The sequence below is a fragment of the Aedes aegypti genome, chromosome 2, assembly GCF_002204515.2.
Source record: "Aedes aegypti strain LVP_AGWG chromosome 2, AaegL5.0 Primary Assembly, whole genome shotgun sequence".
Classification (NCBI taxonomy): Eukaryota; Metazoa; Arthropoda; class Insecta; order Diptera; family Culicidae; genus Aedes; species Aedes aegypti.
The window spans coordinates 31,278,676-31,300,092 of record NC_035108.1 but is presented as its reverse complement, the minus strand read 5'-3'; the positions used below and the strand labels follow the sequence as shown (position 1 = coordinate 31,300,092).

Below are 21,417 nucleotides of genomic sequence, written 5' to 3'. Positions count from 1 at the left end.
GTACATGAGTCTATTAGGTTGACCGTCGTATTTATTTTTCAGCATTTAGATTATTGAAGTTACTAATATGAAACACTAGCATGAAAACTGTAATAAATGATCGATTTCATCCAAAATTATGATATTCCTTCTTCCTGAGCCATCGTCAATCATTTCACCCAAACATATACTCCTCGCAGTTGGTTTCCGGCTGAACTCCTTCGGCCACCACAAATCCGTCCCTGTCCACGCAAAACAGAACCCCATTCCGATCCTGTAGGGTTGCATAGTTTCCATTGCCCTCGCAAAGTAACTCCAACTGCATTCCGGCCGCTTGATAAATCTTCTCATCCCGTGCGCAATCTGTAGAATGGACAATTCATATAGTTTATTAGCATGTTTTATAGGATATCTATATAATTGCAAAATTTCACAGTTATAAGTGTCCTAAAAACCTTGGCTAAGAAATCTAATCGCAAAACTAAAGAACTCATAAAACTCCAATGAAACCATATAGCAGTAAGAACACTCAAAGCCCACACTAATTAAATATTCAAATTTTCTCCCGCTACAAAATGCGGATTAAGTATATACGATCCCTTGCGAAGGAAATTAATTTCTATCGGAGTTCGCCTACTCAAGCATTAAATCAAATCATGTAGTAAAGCTATGAATGGGCGACAACGAACGAAGACAGCGATCCCGAACGAGATGAGACCGAGCAAAACAAAGTGTGTGGCGGCCAGGTCCTCTCAGTCGACGTCGAAATGTTGAAATCAAACAGACTTATGGATTTTCTTCCGTCGCTACCACTATCCTCCATAGGATTCATGTTCATAGGGGTAATGGAGGCAATATGAGCCACCTTGGATTTAACTTGGTCATAAAAACAGTGTTTTAATGTGCAGTGATTTTTGTCACGTTTTTTCCAGATCTTAGATACAATGAATATTTGAATAGTTCGATACTTGAATTTACAAAGTCGATAGATTTTGATACAATCTCTAATTATGTTTCATCGAAGCAAAACAATGGGGTCTGTGATGCTGACCAAATAAGCGATATTATCTTAAAATCATAATCTACAATATGAAATTATTTTTATTATACGTAACACTGCGAAACACGTTTTTGTCTCAAGCTACAAAATACCTACTAAATACTTATTTACTAAATTAAGGGTTGCTGAATCCATTGCCGCCTACAAAAATATCATAGCACGCATTTGTATAACAATTATTATCAGCAAAAATCATAATACTTTCGAAGCTCAAAAATTCTCGCGGAACATTACTAAAGGACCTATCTAACATTGAGAGGCTCTCTTTGTTTACTTTCTCTTTCATTAATAACTGAGTCACATTAACCTCTTCTGTTGCGTTTTTTTTTGTATGAAACGCTAGTCAAGGGAATTGACTTTCGATCTATAGTGAAAAACTTCCCAAAATTATTAGTATTCCACTGTTATAATCGAAAGAGAACGAGAGAGGAGAGAATCTCTCATTTGTACATAGGTCCTTTAGTAATGTTCCGCGAGAATTGTTTTTTGATGGTTTCCAAAAGTATTGTATTTTGCCATATAAGAGAAACGAAGAATTCGGTATTGATACTGCAAGCATGTTGGGCAAATTGATTTTATCTAAATTCAATCGTACAATTTCAACCAAATAATATCTTAAATGAAAGCTAAAGTTATGTATTGCATGCTTGGTGGATTAAATCACAAACAAAAATATAAATCAAACTTAAGTTTCATGTAAACATTAATGAAAACAGTTTTTTTTTTGCAACTTTGGGGACCTGTAGCTCAAAATTGTGACGTGCTGGAACATTTCTGAAATACAGCAACTCCAAACCTACTAGAGGCACATCATTCGATCCTTGAGACACGCAAAAATGTATTTTTTTTCACGCTGTGCAATTATTACATGAAACGTTTAGAAATAAGAATACTCTAAAGAAAAATACATAAATATTAGTTTTAGATAGGTTGTGATTCTTATTTATTAATTTTCTCTAAATAGTATGAAAGTTTGTTACGTCGAATTGAAAAAGTAATCGAGATTGGTTGGTTTTGAAAAACTGGTATGATTCTTCTTATCTAAGGCTTGCTCATACTATGTATACAAACAAAGCTTATAAGATCTTCTTTTTCAATATTGGCAATTTTATTATTAGTTATTTGAAAATTATATATTATATTAAATGAGGCGGATTATTGGACACGTAAAAATATGAATTTAGAAAACTCTTTTTAGGTGGCTCATATTGCCCCAATCACCCCTACTCGTTCAGCATGTTTACTTTAGAGCCGGACAAAGTGGGAGCAACGAGAGCATGTAGTCTCCTTCCCTATAGTAAACATATCTTTCCCGCCTCACACTCTCTTCGTTGAAGCAAATATCTATAGGCAACGTGCTGATAGTCTTGAACGGTTTGCCAAGGAGGTGGCCTACATTCAGGCGATTCCGGTTTAAATTGAGTCTCGTTTTACCGAATGGATGGTGTTCTTGCTTGGTCGGCCGAAGGTGGTAAAATGTTCGTCACATACAATAAATACTTACTGCAGGTCATCAGGTGCGCTTTGAGACTGCTTGTTTGGTACTGCTCGATCCGGGTGCCGTCACGCCAGGTGCAATATGCGCTGAAATTGAATTTTTATTACTTTTGTGGACAGTTCGATATGCTATGTTAGTAGGGATGGCTCTAGAAAAATTGTACGTTTCTAATGCATTTTAACTAGCGAATGACAAGTATTGGTGAGACATGTCGTTTACCTAAACATATAAATTTTAATGGCCAGTACAGTTGTAAAAACTTTGAAAATACAAGCTATCTCTCTAGAATTTCTTCTAGAAAATTGTAAATAATTCATTTCTACAGAAAATTTTGAAAAGGTACTACCTGGAAAATAGTTTTTCACTGCATTCCCTGTGATTATACAAGACTGCATGCCAAACCAAAGCAACTAAAAACTACTAACAATGAAACAAATCAAGCCGGCCTAAAACTCTCACAGAATTCTGGTGATTTCTCGAAACTCCTCCAAGCTTCTTGTCGAAATTGAGAGGATACACAAATTATGTCACGCTAAACAGGGACTTATTCAACCTGCTTCGGCTTTTTGTATGAGACCTTCAAAAATCTTGTAAGGCTTGTCACACTGCTTGCTTCCTTGACCCCCTCCCCCGTATTAGAGCGTGACGTAATTTGTGCATGACCCCATTGTTATTTTAATGTAATTGTCAATTGTAAAGTAATCCCAGAAGATATCTCTTGTACAATTCTTGGAGATGTCCTTAGATAAATCACTGCGTGGATTTGAAAGAAATCAATTAATTTTCTTTGGAATTTCAGGGTGGATTCTTAAGGCGAATCTTTGCAGAATTTCTTGAGGTAACTTTTGAGGAAATACGAGAAGAATATCTGGAGAAATTTCTTTTGGAGATTCTATGGTTGTTTTAAAAAGATATTCTTGGATACACACTTAAATTCTGAAATCGACCTCGGTAAACAAATTTGCCGAGAACCCAACAGCTCAGCGATACTTATTTGCCAAATCTCGGTAACGTTTTGCTGAGGTCGGTGAAATAATTTCAATGTGTAGATTTGTGTAACAACAATGGATCAAGATGTAGCTCATAAAAATTGCATAGGATAATTTCCAGATAAATTCTTTAAGTAACCATGAAAAACTTGGAAATAATTATTAGGGAAGTTTCTGATTAGTTCCCCACATAATTTTCTTGATTCTTGAATTTCTTGTCAAATTCTATATAAGTACTTGAAATCTTGTAGCCAAATTTTCTAAGAATCCTTGCAATCTTCTTGAAGGAATTCCATAAAGCATTCCTAGAAACATATAGAAGAGGTAATTCTCAAAAAAAAATTTGAGCGTTCATTCATTTTGTGGGCTTCGTGGCCGTGCGGTTAACGGCGTCAGTCGTTTAGGCGTATTGTGCCACGAGGTGTGGGTTCGATTCGGTGGAAACTTTTCGTCAAACGAAAAATTCATCACTGGGCTACTGGGTGTTCCGTGTTGTCCGTTGCCTAATGTTAGTAATCGTTCAGTCTGTGCAGCCTTTGGTTAATGATGGTGTAAATTGTGAAAGAATGCATAACTTTTGTCTTGGTTTCCTAATCTTTCAGGCATCCATGACAAATTGGTGAAGTTGACCATTTATAGATGGTTAAATGGAGGCGTTCGTACGATAACTGAAGTAGTTGCTTGTATAGGTTAATTCTATTAGGAATACCTGTATGAATTTCAAGAATAGTCTCTGAAATTATTATTGGGGGTATTTTCTGGAGTATCTGTATTTTCAGTAGAATTTTAAAACAAATTTCATGAATTACAGCACAAATTCTTAGTGTTCGATTCTTGATCCTCGATCTCATAAGATTTACCTGGAGTTTCTCACGCAAGAAAATTTGGATAAATTTTGGTAAGAGTTCTTGAATAACTTATCATAGCAATTCCTGAAAGCAGTATTTATGAAATAAAATCAAGAGGAATGCCAAATGAACATTTTAAAGGAAATCAAAAAAAAATATTACTTCCTGCTGAATCGCTGGAGAAATTTCTGAGAAAATTCATGAAGTATTTATCAGAGAACCCGTGGTTAGTCGTATCGAGGAATCATCATCTTCAGGATTCTTATTGAGATGATCAATTAGGACTTATTTTGGTATAACGGATGGTTTTCGACTTTGATTAATTTTGAAATAGTCGATACCAGTTTACTGAATTACAGTCGAAGCTTGTTATAACGACATCGCAAGGGACCGTCGCAATAGAGAAAAGTCGTTATAGAGAATAAGTATAACATTGTAATATTTTTCAAGGGATCGAAAAATGTCGCTATAGAGAGCTTTTGTCACTATAAAAGTTGTCGTTATAACGAGCTTCGACTGTATTTGATAGAGAGTTCCAAAGTTCCGTCCAATAGGAATTTGTAAAGATTTTCATTTTGCTTTGCTTACGTACAAGTTATACTGAGTGAATAATTGCAGAAAATCTTTTAACCCGTTTTACTGAAAAAGAGGTGTTTATTACTTTGATTCTAAAACATGTATAGAATAGAAGCACTGGTCTTGGCCATAGCGCCAATTATAGCCATAGTGGTTTATTAATAAGAAAATCACTTCGTGTATAGTAGATTATATTTATATGGCAAAACTATATTCATTTATGTGTCCGAGTTGATCCTAGACATGTAAGTAAAAATAATTGTCTTTGTAATTTTAACTTACATACACCTAATTTGGCCACTCTAATGAGAAATCAATGTGTTTGGTCGATTTATAAATCAAAGTTGAAAATGTGACTAAAATTGGCTCTGGTGGCCTATATTGATATTGCGAAAATAATGTTTCTGTTCAGTTCCGATATTTTGTGTACATAACATATTATGAATGCCTGCTTTTCAAATATTTTTCATGAATATTTTCTCTTAGGCTGCTTTTGTCCCACCCATCTCAGGAATTCCGTTTTGTTGACGTTTGTGAAATAAGACCGTTGTTTTTTATTGAATTTTTTTGAATTTTTTTTTTGAATTGAATATTGAGAATTCTTAGGACATTTTTTGTAAAATTTCGTGTTCAAGATTCTGTGATAGTCTTTGCAAGAATTCAATTTGATTGGACATTTTCAAAAATTATGAATATTTTCGCCCAGGATTCTTTTGAACTTCTGTTTCGGACTCGTGAGAATTATATTTAATTCTGTTAAAAACCGGAAAGAATTGGAACTCTAACGTTGTTAATGTTGCCCAAGGCTCTGCAAAAATCATGTCCCGGATTATTATGGAATCCTGCACAAGCATTTGCAGGAATCTTGTGCAGGATGTACCTAGCATTATGTCGGAATTTCGCCCAAGATACATATCAGAATTCTAAGGTGAAGATGAATCGAAGCCAAACTTCAAATTTTCAAGAGCACGGATCTGGAGAACCAAACACCCGTTTGAGCTGAAAACTTAATCGATTGGTCACCACCAGCATGTGACCAATCGATTAAGTTTACAGCTTAAACTGATGTTTGGTTCTCCAGATCCGTGCTCTTGAAAATTTGAGGTTTGGCTTCGATTCATCTTCACCCTAAAATGCTTTGAAAATACTATCCATGGTTAACAATAATCCCGCTCAGAATTTTATCCAAAACCCATTTTTGGTAAAAAATTACTACGGGTTCGTTTTAAACTCTTTAAAACTTTTTCTCATCAATTCATTTCAAGAGTTCTGTGAAAATTGTGAGAATCCGGATTATGTGATAATCTTGTCCACGAAAATGTGAAAAATTTACTCTGTATAACGTCCAAATGGAGCCCATGATTAGTCACCGCGCTGATACTCTGTAAGACATGCGAGGTTTAACTACCAGTGTTGTACATAACTGTGCATTGAACTGTTCGAAATCCTGCTCTAGATTGATGATAATCTTTGCTAGACAATGGAATCCTGCTAATTATTCTTTGAGAACTTTTTCCAATATTTTGTGAGAATCCTGTCCATTTGCTGAATATTAATTGTAATAACCTTGCCCAACACTTTGACAGAATTCTGTGCAAATACAACCAATAAGTCAAGAAAATTGTGTTTGCCTGTTTTAGCTAGGGAGTCAATGTCGGTTATGGACTCTTTACGTATTATGGACCCCTTACAGAAAAAAAAACAAAATTAACACTCAAAGCAATCTCATTCCTATAAAAATCCGCCGGGGAACATTGTAATGCAGCAGTTTGAGGCAAAATATTTAATCTAAGGTGAATAAACACAGACATCTGAACAGTTTTGTAAATTAAACCACACAAGAGAGTCCATAATTAGCCATGTTAAATGGGTCCATAATAGGCACGTCGGCAGTAAGCCAGATAACTTGAGAATCGAATTGAGGGTCCATAATAGGAAACGTCAAATTTGTAAACATCTCTATTTTGGACATAGGCGGGGTCCAAGGAAATAACAAGCTTGATTTGAATCTTAAATTAAAAACAAACCTTGGTATGTTCTTAGTAGAGTAATCAATTGACCAGATGTGAAAAGGTTCTTCAAAATATTCGCGGGTAGCATAAAATAAAGCCACGGGCTGTGTGTTGTAATGTGTCAATTAACCTAAATAAAGAATCGAATGTTGAAATAAAGAGCCTTGGTAGGTTGGTAGAACAGTCAAAGTCTTCAAGACCATTGCTGGTAGCCCTTATCTAGAATATTGTTTTGCTTTGCACTGCTGAGAAGCAGGCTCTGTCCAGTAGGGACGTAACGCCGAAAAAAGAAGTAAAAAGATTCTCTACTTCAGGAATGAGAGCAATTCATCAACGAGTACCATTTGCGGAGACTTTCCTGTGAACCAAATGAGAAGACCCTCTCAGGAAGTTCTACTAAGTACCGAAACTATCGTTTTAAGATGCGCTACAATAGTTTGATTTCATGATTCCATGGTATTGAATTAACCTTGTCGTTATCTATCATCTTTTTAAAGAGCCACCACTATAAGAATACTTACATGCCCCGTTCGAATTCAACAATTCCATAAGTCCCATCGTAATCACACACCACCTTATTGTGAATAACGTTCACATGTCCGTGGATGTAGAATTTCTGTTCCAAACGTTTTTGAGCAAAGTACCCACTTTCACACTGTCTCAGGTACTGCTCGCCATGTAGTGTTCGGTTATCTACGATATTACTGAGTTATCAACAACTGTATTCTCCACAACAAAATCACTACTCACAGCACGGCAACTTCTTCCACATCGATGGCAACACGGCCGGAACACGAGGCCACCGTTCTCCCGTCTTTGGATCCGCACACCAGCAAACTCCGCCGTCGCACTGCAGGGTTTCGAAGTTCCCATCCGCCGCACAATGGAGGGTAACATCCTGCCTTCCGGCCGCTTCCAAATCCGACCGAAGTCGACTACAAGCACAGGTCATGTTTTCTGCCTTGCCAAGCCATTGCCAACCAAAAATCCGCTGTCCAGTGGCCGAATAGCAGAAGCACCGCCCTAGCAGTCGATCTCCTCGGCACTGTTTCGCCTGGAATTCTCCCCTTGAATCACATTCCGGCTTCCAAAGGACTTTTTCCGATACGTGCCGGGTGGACAGGCAGCTAGCTGTTCAGTAATAAATCATCCTATTTAATTCACCTTTGGTTCCAAGATAAAAAGCTCTGTCCGAAACTTACTCGTGTTCAGCTTACAAATGTCCCCTTTGGCACAGAATAATCCCGATGCACAGGCCGTTCCGTTGATGCCACAGCCCGGTTGTTCCAATCCGAGTCCCCGAACGCACCCAGGGCAACACCCATCTAGGGCGGCACCCGGAGTCCAGTACTCATCCGCAGCACACTGAACGTGAGAGATGCATCCGAAAATGCTGTTGCAGGGCACTTGGACAGCACTCTGTTGGCCTTTCACCACTGCAACTGGCAAGAGAACCATAAAAATTAGAACATTATTCATGGCTCTAGCTTTGGAGACTGACAAATGAGAAACTAACACCGTTTTTGCTTCGGTTCCGATGATAGTTTCCGTTGTGCAGAAAACTTTTCGAGTGGTTTGCTGATTACCAGTTGATAATCACACTGAAGGTGATATCATGCCGAACGTCATAGTGGATATTATCAGAAATCCCCTTCGGATTGCTGTCTCCTACCATATCTTCCAAGGAAATTGTTTTTACAGTGCAAACTAAGTTTTGAAAATCCACTGAGAAGGAAAATGGTGGAACTGATTTTGCATCTTACAGTACGAGATAGTGTACTAGCAAAATGTATGATTCAATACATTTTAATATGTGGTTAGATAAGTTTCAACAATAATAAACATGATTAACTGGAAATTTACATATCGGTATATATGTCGATGTTAGGTCGTAGACCAATTCGTATAGTAATAACAGGGTGGACACTAGACTAATGCAAATTATGAAGTATTGGCTCCCCTATGCTTAAACGATGTCAATTATGGTAAATATCATCTTCCCAAAATTTGAAGAGATTTCATTTTTTGACTGTGCACATAACATGTTGTATGGAAATTACTATAAGAAAGGCCAACCCTTTGTCTTCAGTAAGATAATTCTTCGTTATAATATTCTATGGAAAAGTTCATTAATCTTCTCAAGTAAAATGTTACCAGCTTCTACTACGAAAACCACATTTTGATAGAATCTCTGAATAATTTGTTATTATTGATTTCAGAGTATAGATCATGCTGAAATGAGCATTCAATTACTTTCAAAGCAACACAGTATTTTTTGCGGTAGAAATAATTTATCCTGACATTCTATCAAAAAGTGGTCTTCGGCAAAGTTTTTCATAGTAATTTCCATATAAACTTTAAATGGCGTGTGCTCTGCCAAATTTCTTTCAAATCACTTCAAATCATTTTGGAAGAATGCTTATAACCATAATTGACATCGTTTAAGCATCTTCTTCTTTTTGGCGTTACGTCCCAACTGGGACAAAGCCTGCTTCTCAGATTAGTGCTCTTATGAGCACTTCCACAGTTATTAACTGAGAGCTTCCTTTGCCGATTGACCATTTTTGCATGTGTATATCGTGTGGCAGGTACGAAGATACTCTATGCCCTGGGAATCGAGAAAATTTCCTTTACGAAAAGATCCTCGACCAGCGGGATTCGAACCCACGACCCTCAGCATGGTCATGCTGATTAGCTGCGCGTTTACCGCTACGGCTATCTGGGCCCCATATTAAGCATAAGAGAGCCAAAACTCCAAAATGTGCATCAGTGTAGTGGTCACTAGGGCACACAGTGCGTTGCTCGATAGACAAAAATCTAATTTCAAGTTATTTAATCCGGCGATAATTAGTATCCACAAGTGTTTATAGATATCATCCGTTATTGAAACAAGTATTTATAAACTATACAAAGCACTGAAACTATTACAACAAGCATCGAAAGTGACAGTTGTTTGAGTAGCAGAAAAACTAAATTTTTTCGCATGTTTCCAGCATTCCTTTCAACTAGCACGGAGAGTGTTGAAACCAATACATTCAATCAAAATCTAAAAGAGAACATGACTGAAGGTTGGTCAAGTACATTTGATTGGACAAGCACATCAATTTTAACTTTGAATATGAGAAATCGGCACGAAGAGTTGGCTATGAAATTAAACCTATGAAATACTAACATGTAACTTCGATTATCGATTCAAAAAAAGTTCCACCGAGTTCCACCCTATATCACTCACAGACATGTTTCTTAGAGTGTCCTGTAAGAGGTCTGAAAGATACAGCTGCAACTCCCTGCAACTCTTTGAGATTTTTGACTATTTGTTGGTATAGTCCTTAGCCAGCACAAGTATAAAAATGAGTTGTTTGTGGTAAAAAATCCGAAAATCTTGAAACACTATGTGTTCTCGGCTCAACCAGGCATTACACCAGAGCAATTTAATGCTTAATGTAATACGTTATAAATATAGTGTCCAAGATTTTATTAAAATTTTATATTCAAAACTGAAAAATAAAAAAAAATCGATATTTTTTGCATTAGGGCGTATAAGTCACTTTTGCAACTACAAGTACGAAGAGACAGCTCTTTCGACCAGAAACAACTTTCCCTTCCATACCAAGGTGCTCAAATGGCTTGATCTTCCAGTTTTGATTTTTGTCCCACATCTCCGTACATTCAACGCACTGTGGGGCAGTTCGAAATTTAAAAAAGTTTCCATTCGTATCATAAAAACAGTGTTCTGTGAAATTTTCAGCTTGCTAAATCACCGGTGGCCCAAAGACGATGTAGATTTATATGGGAATTACTATGGAGAAATTTCGAAAATATTTCCAAACACGTTAGCACTAGAATGTAACTGCAAACTTACTGTATAACATTGCGCAATCCAAATATGAAAGTCACAATAATTAACATTGTGCTCCTATTCACGTTATCAAAGGCACTTAACTGAAGGAGTAAGGACTGTTCATTTTATAAAGTGGACACCTTGTGCATGCTGTATCTTTCTTATTAATCAATGAAATTTCAATCGGTTTTTTGCACATCGTTCGACTAGTATTGTACAATGTTGTGATAATAAAAATTCTCCGAAATAATTAAATTTCACACGAATATGGAACAACGATTAGATCGGTCGATTTTTTGAGGTTATCAAAATCAATGATTGTAAGAAATTGGCTGGAAAATTCGATAATTTATATTTCCTATTTTCAAAAAAGGCTTGTTCTTCGAAAGCATCATCAATCAGAAGCCTGATGGAAAAATACAAGTTATTTTTGGAGCAGCAATTTTACAGATATAATAAAATCAATTTTCCCGTATATTTTTAAAGAATTTTTTTTTTAATTTGATGGGAATTGATGTGAGTAGAATTTTTTGTGTAAAAGTACGTCCTGACGGAAGTCCTAATATAGTATTAATATGAAAAATAACTTACGCCTTCATAGAGTTACTTAGTAAGTCTCCACGTCACATTCAAAGCACAACAGAAACACAATTGTTTTATTCTTAGAAGACCTATCAAAGTACATTGACAATCATCAAAATTGGCAACACTGCTGTAATAAAATCGATTTTATTTTCCACATATTATTTTCATAATATGTTATTCTGAGATTACCAATTGAAAAATTCGGAGAAAATTGTTTACAATTTGCTGTAGATCGATAAATATGCGTACATGATTTTAAAAGTATGAGACTTTTTAGTAAAACTACCATAAACAGTAAAATTTATACTTAAGACTGTAGTTTAATCTCACGATTTAGCTTTCATTTATACTAATATAGTTTCTTTAGTAATCCAAACTAGTTTTGAACACGCTTTTTACTATTCTCTTTTGCTGGGAGTGAAAGGATGGTGTATCAGCAAATTTGGCCATAAATGGGTAAATCACTAAAGTTACCTAATATCATAGAATGGTGGAATATAATTGATATTTTTAAAGCTTTACCTTTAGTAGAATAGTAAAGGATACAAACATACAATTTGTTCATAAAAATAAGGATTTTTGTTTTGCGAAAAATAATGTTAAACTTTGACGGACAGCTTTTTTTAAGAGTTTTTGGTAAAACTATTTAGCTCTTCAACCAAAAGCATTTTCAAAGATTTTATATTTTCATAGCATTTTAGAATAATAGGTCAACGATACACAGAAAACCGATTACGATTTTATCAATAAATAAAAAAGATATAGCATAAACAAAGTGTCTACTTTATAAAATTAACAGTCCTTAGTAAACCAACAAATCCTTTATCCTTGTTTTAAGTTTTTTCCTAGTGCAAGAAGGTGAAATAGAAATTGTACTGTTTAGTATGGTTAGGTACAACTTCGAAGCTTGATTCTTAAAATGTTTTTCTAAAAGATTAACAATAAGTTAATAATAAGTTAAGTAATTTGTTAATCAAGAAAAGTAAGTTTGTTGAATTTTTGCAAATGTAAATTTTTGAATAGGTACTGTGAATTATTATTCAATTGATATCCAAATATGTTCAATGTATAATAATAATCAGTATTGTTCTAGATGGCAGCATCTTAAATGTGAATCAGTAACTAAAATATAGCAAACATTTTATAAAGAGAAGAACCTGATTACAAGACAATCAAAGAAATAAGAACGCAAACTGAAAAACATAGATAGCAGCTCTTGAAAAAAGTTTATATTGGCTATACAAACAATTACAAAGATGCACATTTTTCAGGGAGCTTCATTTAATATAATTCACAGAAAATTACAAAATTTTTGCTTCGCGACGATTTTGAAAATGATCGGGGAACTCGGGAAGTGACCACTCTGTTTGAGTAGTTACCCTGTCAAATTAACTCATTGCCCGTGTGTAAAAATTAACTAACTATTCGCGAAATTATGAAAAAAAAAAAAAACGAGTTCAGGTGGGATTCGAAATCACACTTGTATGCTACATGAGCGCTTTACCAACTAAGCTGCTGATTTATGCGACTCAATGGCTCAGAAGATTTACAAATTTCGAACTCAAATCCCACGTGGCTTTCCCTAATAAATCTAAAATTTATTTTTCCCTGCTTAAGTCAACCTAAAGTTAGAAATCGATGGAAAAAAATAGTAGAAGGATAATTCTCATACAAAAAGTAAATGTTTTAAACTCTGTTTTTTTTACTTCTTTTGGTCTGATTTAGGGGTTTGATAAATAACCTAGATTTAGTCCACATAAATCCTTAGTTTTAACCGATCTGGAGCCACTCATAGTGTAAAGTTTGTCTCTTTAAAGCTGACTAACTGCATCGCCCAAATTTAAACATTGGCATAGTATTTTGAAACATTTTAAAACAATCACCATTAAAATATTTCTAAACTTTATAAAACAATCATCCTATGTCTTATCGGTTAAAAACACACCTTCAAAAATGAAGAATAGCAAGAAATGTACAAATTTGTTGATTATTTAAATATTTTCAGTAAATAATGCTTACACATTCTTTAACGTTGTTCTCGTCATATGGTATTCCATTGACAAAAAAAAATATACCCAATGCCAACAATGATTGCTTTAAGCAAAATAAGCATATATTTTTAATCGAAAATGTTTCAAAACCTAATGCATAATCATATTGAAAGCAGTAATAAAACTTCTAAACACAAATGTTGCTTACGGCAAGCTTCCGAAGATCTATCAAATTGTTGAACATTTTCATGAACACAACGCCTTTTTAAAAAACAAGAATCTGTGAATCTGGTGTTTGAATTTTAAAATCTTTATCTTTACATAATTGTTAACATTATCACTGTTATTATAGTTTAAAAAATTAGTATAAAAAATCTTATGACTATAAACTATTTAATCATCAAAAAAATATTTGAAAAATCGCATTCAAATCTTATTATTGAATGGAGTTAATAACTTCAGATTACCTCTGAATCTGGAATCTGTATCTGAAATTCTTCACGTTCTAAACATAATTGTAAATAGGGTACCAATGGTTGTAATGTACCAGTAGATTGGACTATAGAATAAAACGTAAATTTTTCGATGAAAACGACCTGCGCTATTTTTGGTGGATAGATCGCCTCTAGTCGATTTGCCAAATATCAGCTTTTGATTTTTATCAAAAAGTAATATAAATAATTAAGTTTACGCAAAAAATTTGCTCCCTTGCACCAGTAGTTGCCGTCGTGTTCCAATAGTGGATCAACAGACGGTAGCAGTTTTTTGAATAAATATATAAAAATTAGGGAATGTTCCAGAGATGATCTTTATGCTTCATTTGAAAGATTTTAGTTGCTGCTCCGAAGGAAAAATATTAAATCTATGTTAAAATCAACTAGGGTCGGTGTTCCCTTAGTGGACAGTCCCCTATAGTCGCACTAGTGGCTTTTTACGTCCGTTTTGCTATAAACCTTTTTAAAACATTTTTTGACATGAAGGCCAGGAGCTATTTGTCTAAGTACCATTGATACACAGCTTGATTTTGTTCAAAACATGATCGAAATAATTAGTTTTGCTTAAAATTTGAGCTCCCTTGCGCCTATAGTAAACCTATTGTTCCTATAGTAGCACTACTGAGAGAAACTATTTTTTGTTTCACAAAATAATTGATGAATTTAGAACTTTTTTTACATCAAAAGAAAGCTTTTGATTCACACTTTGTAGGAAAAATATAAAAGTTTTGTAAAAATACGGTTTCGATAAGTATTTTGCCAACGTTGTGATGCTAGTGCTACTATAGGAACAGAAATTAGAAATAGTGCTACTATAGGCACATGTATTCCTATAGTGGCACACGCGATAATAAATGCAAACATTTGAGTTTTCGTAGTTTTCATATTTTTTCCACAAAACCAAGATAAAAAGCTTTCAGATGATGAAAAAATAATGACGATAGCGTTATTTTTCGATTTTATACGAATTTTTGTTCTTAGCTATGCGGCTATTGGTACATCGACCCTATTTTGTTTAAAATTCCTTGTATCATTCCCGAACGTCCACTACTGGAGCACTAGCGCAACTACTGGAACACGTGTACCAATTATGGCTCAAGCGATTCAATGCCCAAAAAATAATGTTGTCCCTCTTTTTATATTTTTTCCATATAGTAGAGGTTGAAATCTTTCTGCTGACGCCAAAAGATCTCTGTGAAGACTTCTCGTTATTATGTTATGATTTATTATAGCTTAGGTAGTCTACTAAAGGCACCGGTACCCTATTGGAAATATTTTGGAATTCCTGACCAGACCATTTTCTTCAGATTACACTCTGCTTATTACAGACCCTTCCAGATCATTTTGAAAGCATAAATTCTTCGTAGAAGCTGAATAAAAAATACCCAATTTTTTCTCATTGTTTGCGTTTTATGTCGTTAACAAAAGTGTGTGTGATGCGTTTATAAAAACAAAGGCATCAATAGGATTTTTTTAAATTGTTCGCATTTTTCAAAAAAACATATTGTTGAATGTGTTTAAGACGAAACAGTTTGGAATCTACTTCTAAGATTGCATTACGAGATTCAAAGGCACAAATCTCGCGAAGAAAGCATCCAACAACAATGTACTTTCTATTTTGGCTTTGTGCACTAGCAAAAAGCATAAAATAAGAAGATCAGAAACGTTTACCAACTATTTCTCCAGTCTTATGCCCTTCAAAACGTAAGTAGGGGTACAAGTCGACCATATTGCCGGCCATCTTTGGATTTCGAAATGTTTCACCTTAAGAAATTACCGTATGTTTCCTGCTATAAATCTTTCGCAGTTAAGTCATTTTTATTTTTTTACGATTCATTCTTGAAATTCTCTTAGTATTGTTTAAATATAGAATTCACAATATGTTTTTGGAAATCTTGATGCTTTCAGTTAAGATTTTCATCAAGCACATATCTTCGAAAACGGTTCCAATTATCCGTCTGGAAATTTTCCTGAAAGAAATTCGGGAAGCTCATTTAGAAATTTTCCTACGACGGAATTTCTGGAATGATTGACACTAGTCCCTATTTCTTTCGCATATATTTTTTTCCTGGCATGAATTCCAATTGCGTCATAAAAAAATCTATATTTTTCTGATATTATTTTTTTTCAATTCATACAAAAGTTTATCTCAAGTCTTCTTTTGATCAATTTCTTGATATGTTCTCTAGATTTTTCTATGGAAATTCATTCAAGAAACATTCAATATTCGTTTCGAAAATTAATCTAAATTTTTGAGACCTCATATAATTTTCAATTTGTTCCTAGCGCAAATACTGCCAATAAACCCAAAGAAGCCTCTACATATTGATCGGCAAAACGTGAGGTGATCATACAGTTTTTAAGAAATCTTAATAAAAGTTTGTTATAAATATAATTGATATTTCAGATAAATCGCCGATTTACCTGGAAAAATATCTGCATCTTCTAGCAGATATTATTTCAGATACCCCTGCTTACTTGGCGTCGAAGTCGCTAACATATCTTAGCTATTGTTTCAAATTATCGCAAATGCACTTATTCCCACAAACACTCTCCTAACACTCACAGAAAGCTATGTTAGAATTTATTGAGAAAAAAATTATTTTCAAGAGAAACAAACTTTGGTAAAATATGCTGCGGTATCTTGAAAATATTTCTAGTAAATTATTTAGCATATCTTCATGGATGTGGATCAAACATGATGTGATTTAAAGTGTGATTTTTGCTTAAGAGAATGATATTGTCCTTTAAAGGCTAATTCGATGAATGTCAAAATTTGGAATGCAAAAACTGTCGTACTGTAATAAAAAAAATCACACCAAACTTTGAGTTCAAACCCATCTACTTTTAGCCACATTCCATCACCAACGTGGAATGCCGTAAGACAAACGATATGCATACTTTAAACTGCGACGCGTGCAAAGGAAGTTTCATTGTTTCCAGTTCCAACCCGAAGAAGCGTTTTACTATCTATCAGACAACGGAGGAGAACCTTAATCGTCTAATTGCAATCTTTCGAGTCACTCGCTGCTGCAACCCACTTGATTCTTTTTACCCTTCTACGGTCCCGCAGATTCAAACACGAAAGAGTGCATCTTGTTTTCAATGGCCCGTTTAGGGTTTCCCAACCGGTGGTCCGCGAACCCGCGGCCTTGGAGATTCCTGAAGGGGACCGCGAAGCCATTACAATATATTTTAAATTTCGCCTTAGCTATTAGAAGCTCGCGGCAAGATATAATTACTAAGTAAGCTTGTTTGTCGAGGTATCCATTGGATATGCATAGCGTATTTTTGACTTTAGTCTTTTTGGTTAAGGTATTTGCCAGATCCTTGGCCAACTCCTTGATAAATATTTGAGAGTCTGAATTCAAGACTGGTTTCCCCCCCAATCTAGCAAACGCGGAATATTTTGAACGTTATCTGATGTCTTAAGTACTACAGATACCCCCCCCCCCAGATTTCTTCATCACCCAAAAAATATCCCACGTGATGTATATAACACATATCTGATTCTGAGTAAATTTTTGAGAATTTTCTGGACGAATATCTGACAAGGTCTTCGCAGAGCTGCAGGTACATTTTTTAACGGGTTAACGGCGCAAATCTCTAGAACAGAGGAGAATGTGCTTCTGGCGTCTGATGCTGCACACGACAACGGAATTCTACTAACTTGTTCCATAAAATATCCGCAGCCCATGCTTGTGATTTTTTAAAGATTCACTTGACGAAAATTTTGGACGGTTTTCCAAGAAAACCTTCCACGAGTAACGGGGACGTCAAATGAATATTAGAAAAATTATCTTTGAAAGCTCCTCAGTGGTATGATACTAATTAGCATTTTTCCAATATTCTTGGTAGACTTCTCCACAGTTTCATTACCTTACATGATCAATGGGAGTCTTCGGATATAATTTCGCTTGCGCCGAGGACGATGATATGGATTAATTCTTTCCTAGATCTCTGACAGATTGATCTCAAACTTCTGAATAGATAGATAGATAGATCTTCTTCCATATAAGATATCACTAGTGAATTCTGCCCAAGAATTCAGTTGGATTTTTGAGGCAATTATAGGAATTTTAGTCAATTTGAATTGATTTTTATTTATATAAAAATGTAATGTATTTACCAGACTGAATGATTATAGTTTGATAAAATCCTTTGTTTTGGAAGCTTTGATTTCAATAATATTTAGGGGTCCGCAAGACTTTTGTAGAAGTTTTAAGGGTATCGCAGTTTCAAAAATTGGGAACCACTGCTGTAGTCAGTATACGAAGCGTAGAGGGAAGACTAGCAACCGAATTGTCATATCTTATCAGCTTTATGAGCCGGTCGGTCGGTTGGTTGGTCGATCGGTTGGTTTCGTTACGTTATGGCCGCTTATAGTCGACGACCACCACACTATCTGGCGTTGTTTGCCTACATATAGCCAATGAACCACCAAGAGCACGAGCCTGACGTCGGATTCGTCAGCTGGAAATGCTTACACTGAGTGATCTTCGCTATGCGTTTCCCTCCGTGTCAGGTAGTAGTCTCCCCAGGAAAAGTGACCGACCAATCGGCCGAGCGATAAAACCTCAGCAATTGTAGGCAGGGTAGTGTTTTTCGAGAATTGTGTCCGATTGGATGCGACGAATTCATTCCCTCGAACGGCTACGATTTCAGCTAACGTTTTACGTGCGGCGCGTCACTAATTAATTTGGGACTGTTTAACTTTTTTGCTTGCTTCCAGATAAGTGTATTGTTAGCAAACATGGTTAGCATATAAAACTGTTTTGGTTTAGTGGATCAATGAACCTAATCATGTATTTTGTGTTTGTTTCATTTCAGGTTTCTGTAACGAGTGAAACCAATCCACAAGATGGACAAGTCTTCGGCTGCGAGTGCGGCCTCTGGGCCTAAGGTGTCCCAGATCGCTAATCTATTCCAACGAAAGCCGGTGGAACTAGCACCGGAAGTTTCAGCCAAAGAGGTTGTAAGTCATCCCTCTCCAACAGCGACAGTTGTGCGCACTGAGTCACACGCGGCACGATTCAACAACGCCAGGGCCCTGTTTGAGAAGCTTGGCGAAGGACGTGTCAACAGGCCACCGCCATTCAGTATTAAAATGTCACATTCCAGTAGCAAGGAGGACAACTTGTCCGAAGTCGGTTCCGAGCATGATCGGTCCCCATCACCCAAGCGGAGACATCATCCAATCACAAACGGAATTGGCAAGCTAGATTCCAATAGGATACTAAACCAGTCGAGACTGAAAGCTGAAAAGCCAGAAAAACCGGAGAAGCCTGAACGGAAGTTTAATTCGCGGGAGCTTATCGAGAAGCAAAAGAACTGGACGTCACATTTCTCCAAAACGCGAACCACAAAAGTCGGCAGCGATTTCAATCGATGTGATATTATAAGGTCTGTCCCGGGAACGGGAATCATTCCGGGAGGAAGTAGCGTTACAAGTTCCACTCCGGTCACCACAAACGGCGATGCCTGTGTGCAATCATCCAAAGAACCCAGTAGACCCGCCCGTCCAGAAGCACCACTACAGCACAGGCTTCAATCTCCAAGCGAACCTCCCCCTAGTCCTCCCAAAAGACAGACTCCTCCTCCGCCTCCCCCGGAGAAGGGACCACGAAACATTCGACAGAATTCATTCCCATCGCCCACCAAGCTTCCGCCAGCAGTTCCTCCTCACGCAATCGACCCTAGTTCACTAAGCCCCACCAAAATCAGCCCGGAAAAGCTCAAATCACCGCTACGGCAGGCAGAGCCACCGCCACCAACCATTCCATCCTCCCTACCTCCGGTTGCACCCTTACGGAGCAACAAATCCATAGATGAGCCACCGGAAAAAGGCGTTCGCAAAAAGTCCCTAGAAACCAATCTGGACGACCAGACAACCCGGCAGTTCAAGTATCCGGAACTGGGCGGGCTCCGACGGCAATCCACCGAGAAAGACAGCGGAACGAGCGGATTAACATCGCCGGCCCATGCCATAAGCTCGTCGCCGAGCCCTGGGGCCAGTGCCTCGTCGGGACCTTCTTCGCCCATTCACACCGAAGACGAGAAACAGGAGAACGAACCCACGGAAAAAGCCGACAACAAGCTGGACGAGGACGAGGGCATTCCGGCGGAGGAAAAAAGCGGTAAGTGACACTTTCGTTACCCTTTATATTTCTTTTTCGAGTGATAACGGTTTGAGCTTCCCACACTAGGGTGGGGCTTGTTTCCGAAAATCTTTCGTAGTAAAATATAGAAAGAGTGGAAAAAGATTATCGTTCCCAAAGAAGCATCCTGTGAAAAACTGATATTATTATTTTTTTGATTTAGAGGTAGATGTACAAAACATTTGCAACTTTTTCGATTTTCCATACAAAATGACCAACTTTGGTAAGCTATATCTCGATTATTTATAGACCGATTTGAATGAAATTTTGGCAGAACATCAGACATAACTTAAACTTTAACATATATTTTTGAGTGATTTTTCCAATCACAAGTTCAAAAGCCGTAACGGTTTGACTAAAATGAATTTTTAGACGATTTTTTTAAATGACATAACTAAACATATTGCAGGAATAGCTTTATGATATCTTCAGCAAAAATGTAGATTTTAACGAAATGAACAAGTTTGCTGAAGACAGCTTTTGTGTAGGGCCATTAGATTTTGAGATAAATAGTTTTGAATTTTTCGTCGAAAATTACAGTTTAGTTAAACCGCTATTACAGTGGGATTCCGTTTTTGGCAACAAAGTTGAAATTTTCAGTTGCCAAAAACGGAACCGTGCCAAAATCGGAACCCATCTTTCAAATTTTATTTTTCAACTATTAATTTTGAAAACATCATTACTATGTTGATACATCATTTTTATGGAATCATAGGGCGTTGAGACTTCGAAAAGGTTCACTTCGAAGCATTTTTCCAAAGGGTTATACTATGCTATGAATCTATAGCTCCGTCATGTTAAATCTGGCAAACGTTTTTCTAGTGGCGTTTATACGCCTCAACATCTTCAATTATTTTTTAGAAGCTTTATGTATAATTTTTGTATAAGAGGGCCTTGTAAAACCAATAATCGCATAAGTGACTTTTATTGAAGAACTGGACATTTTCTTAAAACTATGAAAGAACACGAAAAAAATATGTTTGTATTCTTTTAAAGAAGTATTTACGAAACAAAAGCGCTGGGTATTGCAAAACGGCATGAGCTTTTTTTCCTAATTAAATGAACATTTGAAATCAGTTTGACTTTTGGACTTAAGCGAAAAATTTTGAAAAATTCGATAAGTTTAGAATTGCTCATTCAATATATGTTTCTAATAAAGTAAAGCATTTTATAATGAATGGTTGACTGCATCAAAAGGGCAAACATAAACATGCGATAATGCATAAATGTGACTTGTTATTTTGTAGAATTCAATTTTTACTTGAAATAATTTTTAATTAAGCTATATGTATGTTTTCCACTGAAATTTACAGGATCCTGTTATAAAACCTCAAGAACCTTAAATCAATCTTCAGGTTCTCATAAGGAATCTACAGAAAAAACGCT

General features: G+C 36.1%; 2 protein-coding genes across 14 annotated transcripts in view; one reads left to right on the top strand and one right to left on the bottom strand.

The window, feature by feature from the left end:
- Positions 1 to 21,417, top strand: part of LOC5574095 — a 217,681-nt gene that overhangs the window by 98,564 nt on the left and 97,700 nt on the right. For 12 of the 13 annotated variants that reach the window (XM_021840421.1, XM_021840423.1, XM_021840422.1 and 9 more), the window contains exon 5: positions 18,704 to 20,010. In XM_021840421.1, the coding sequence (XP_021696113.1) occupies positions 18,735 to 20,010 (1,276 nt within the window). In that variant the 5' untranslated portion in view covers positions 18,704 to 18,734. Of the gene's footprint in view, positions 1 to 18,461; positions 18,630 to 18,703; positions 20,011 to 21,417 lie in introns of those variants that run through there. The other variant, XM_021840424.1, reaches the window with a different exon arrangement.
- LOC5574092 lies at positions 72 to 8,495 on the bottom strand. Its single transcript, XM_001661113.2, has 5 exons — positions 8,165 to 8,495; positions 7,713 to 8,093; positions 7,484 to 7,655; positions 2,544 to 2,623; positions 72 to 342 (listed from the first exon to the last, which is right to left on the bottom strand). The coding sequence occupies exons 1-5, from the start codon at positions 8,439 to 8,441 to the stop codon at positions 155 to 157; spliced, it is 1,098 nt and encodes a 365-aa protein (XP_001661163.2). The 5' UTR covers positions 8,442 to 8,495; the 3' UTR covers positions 72 to 154.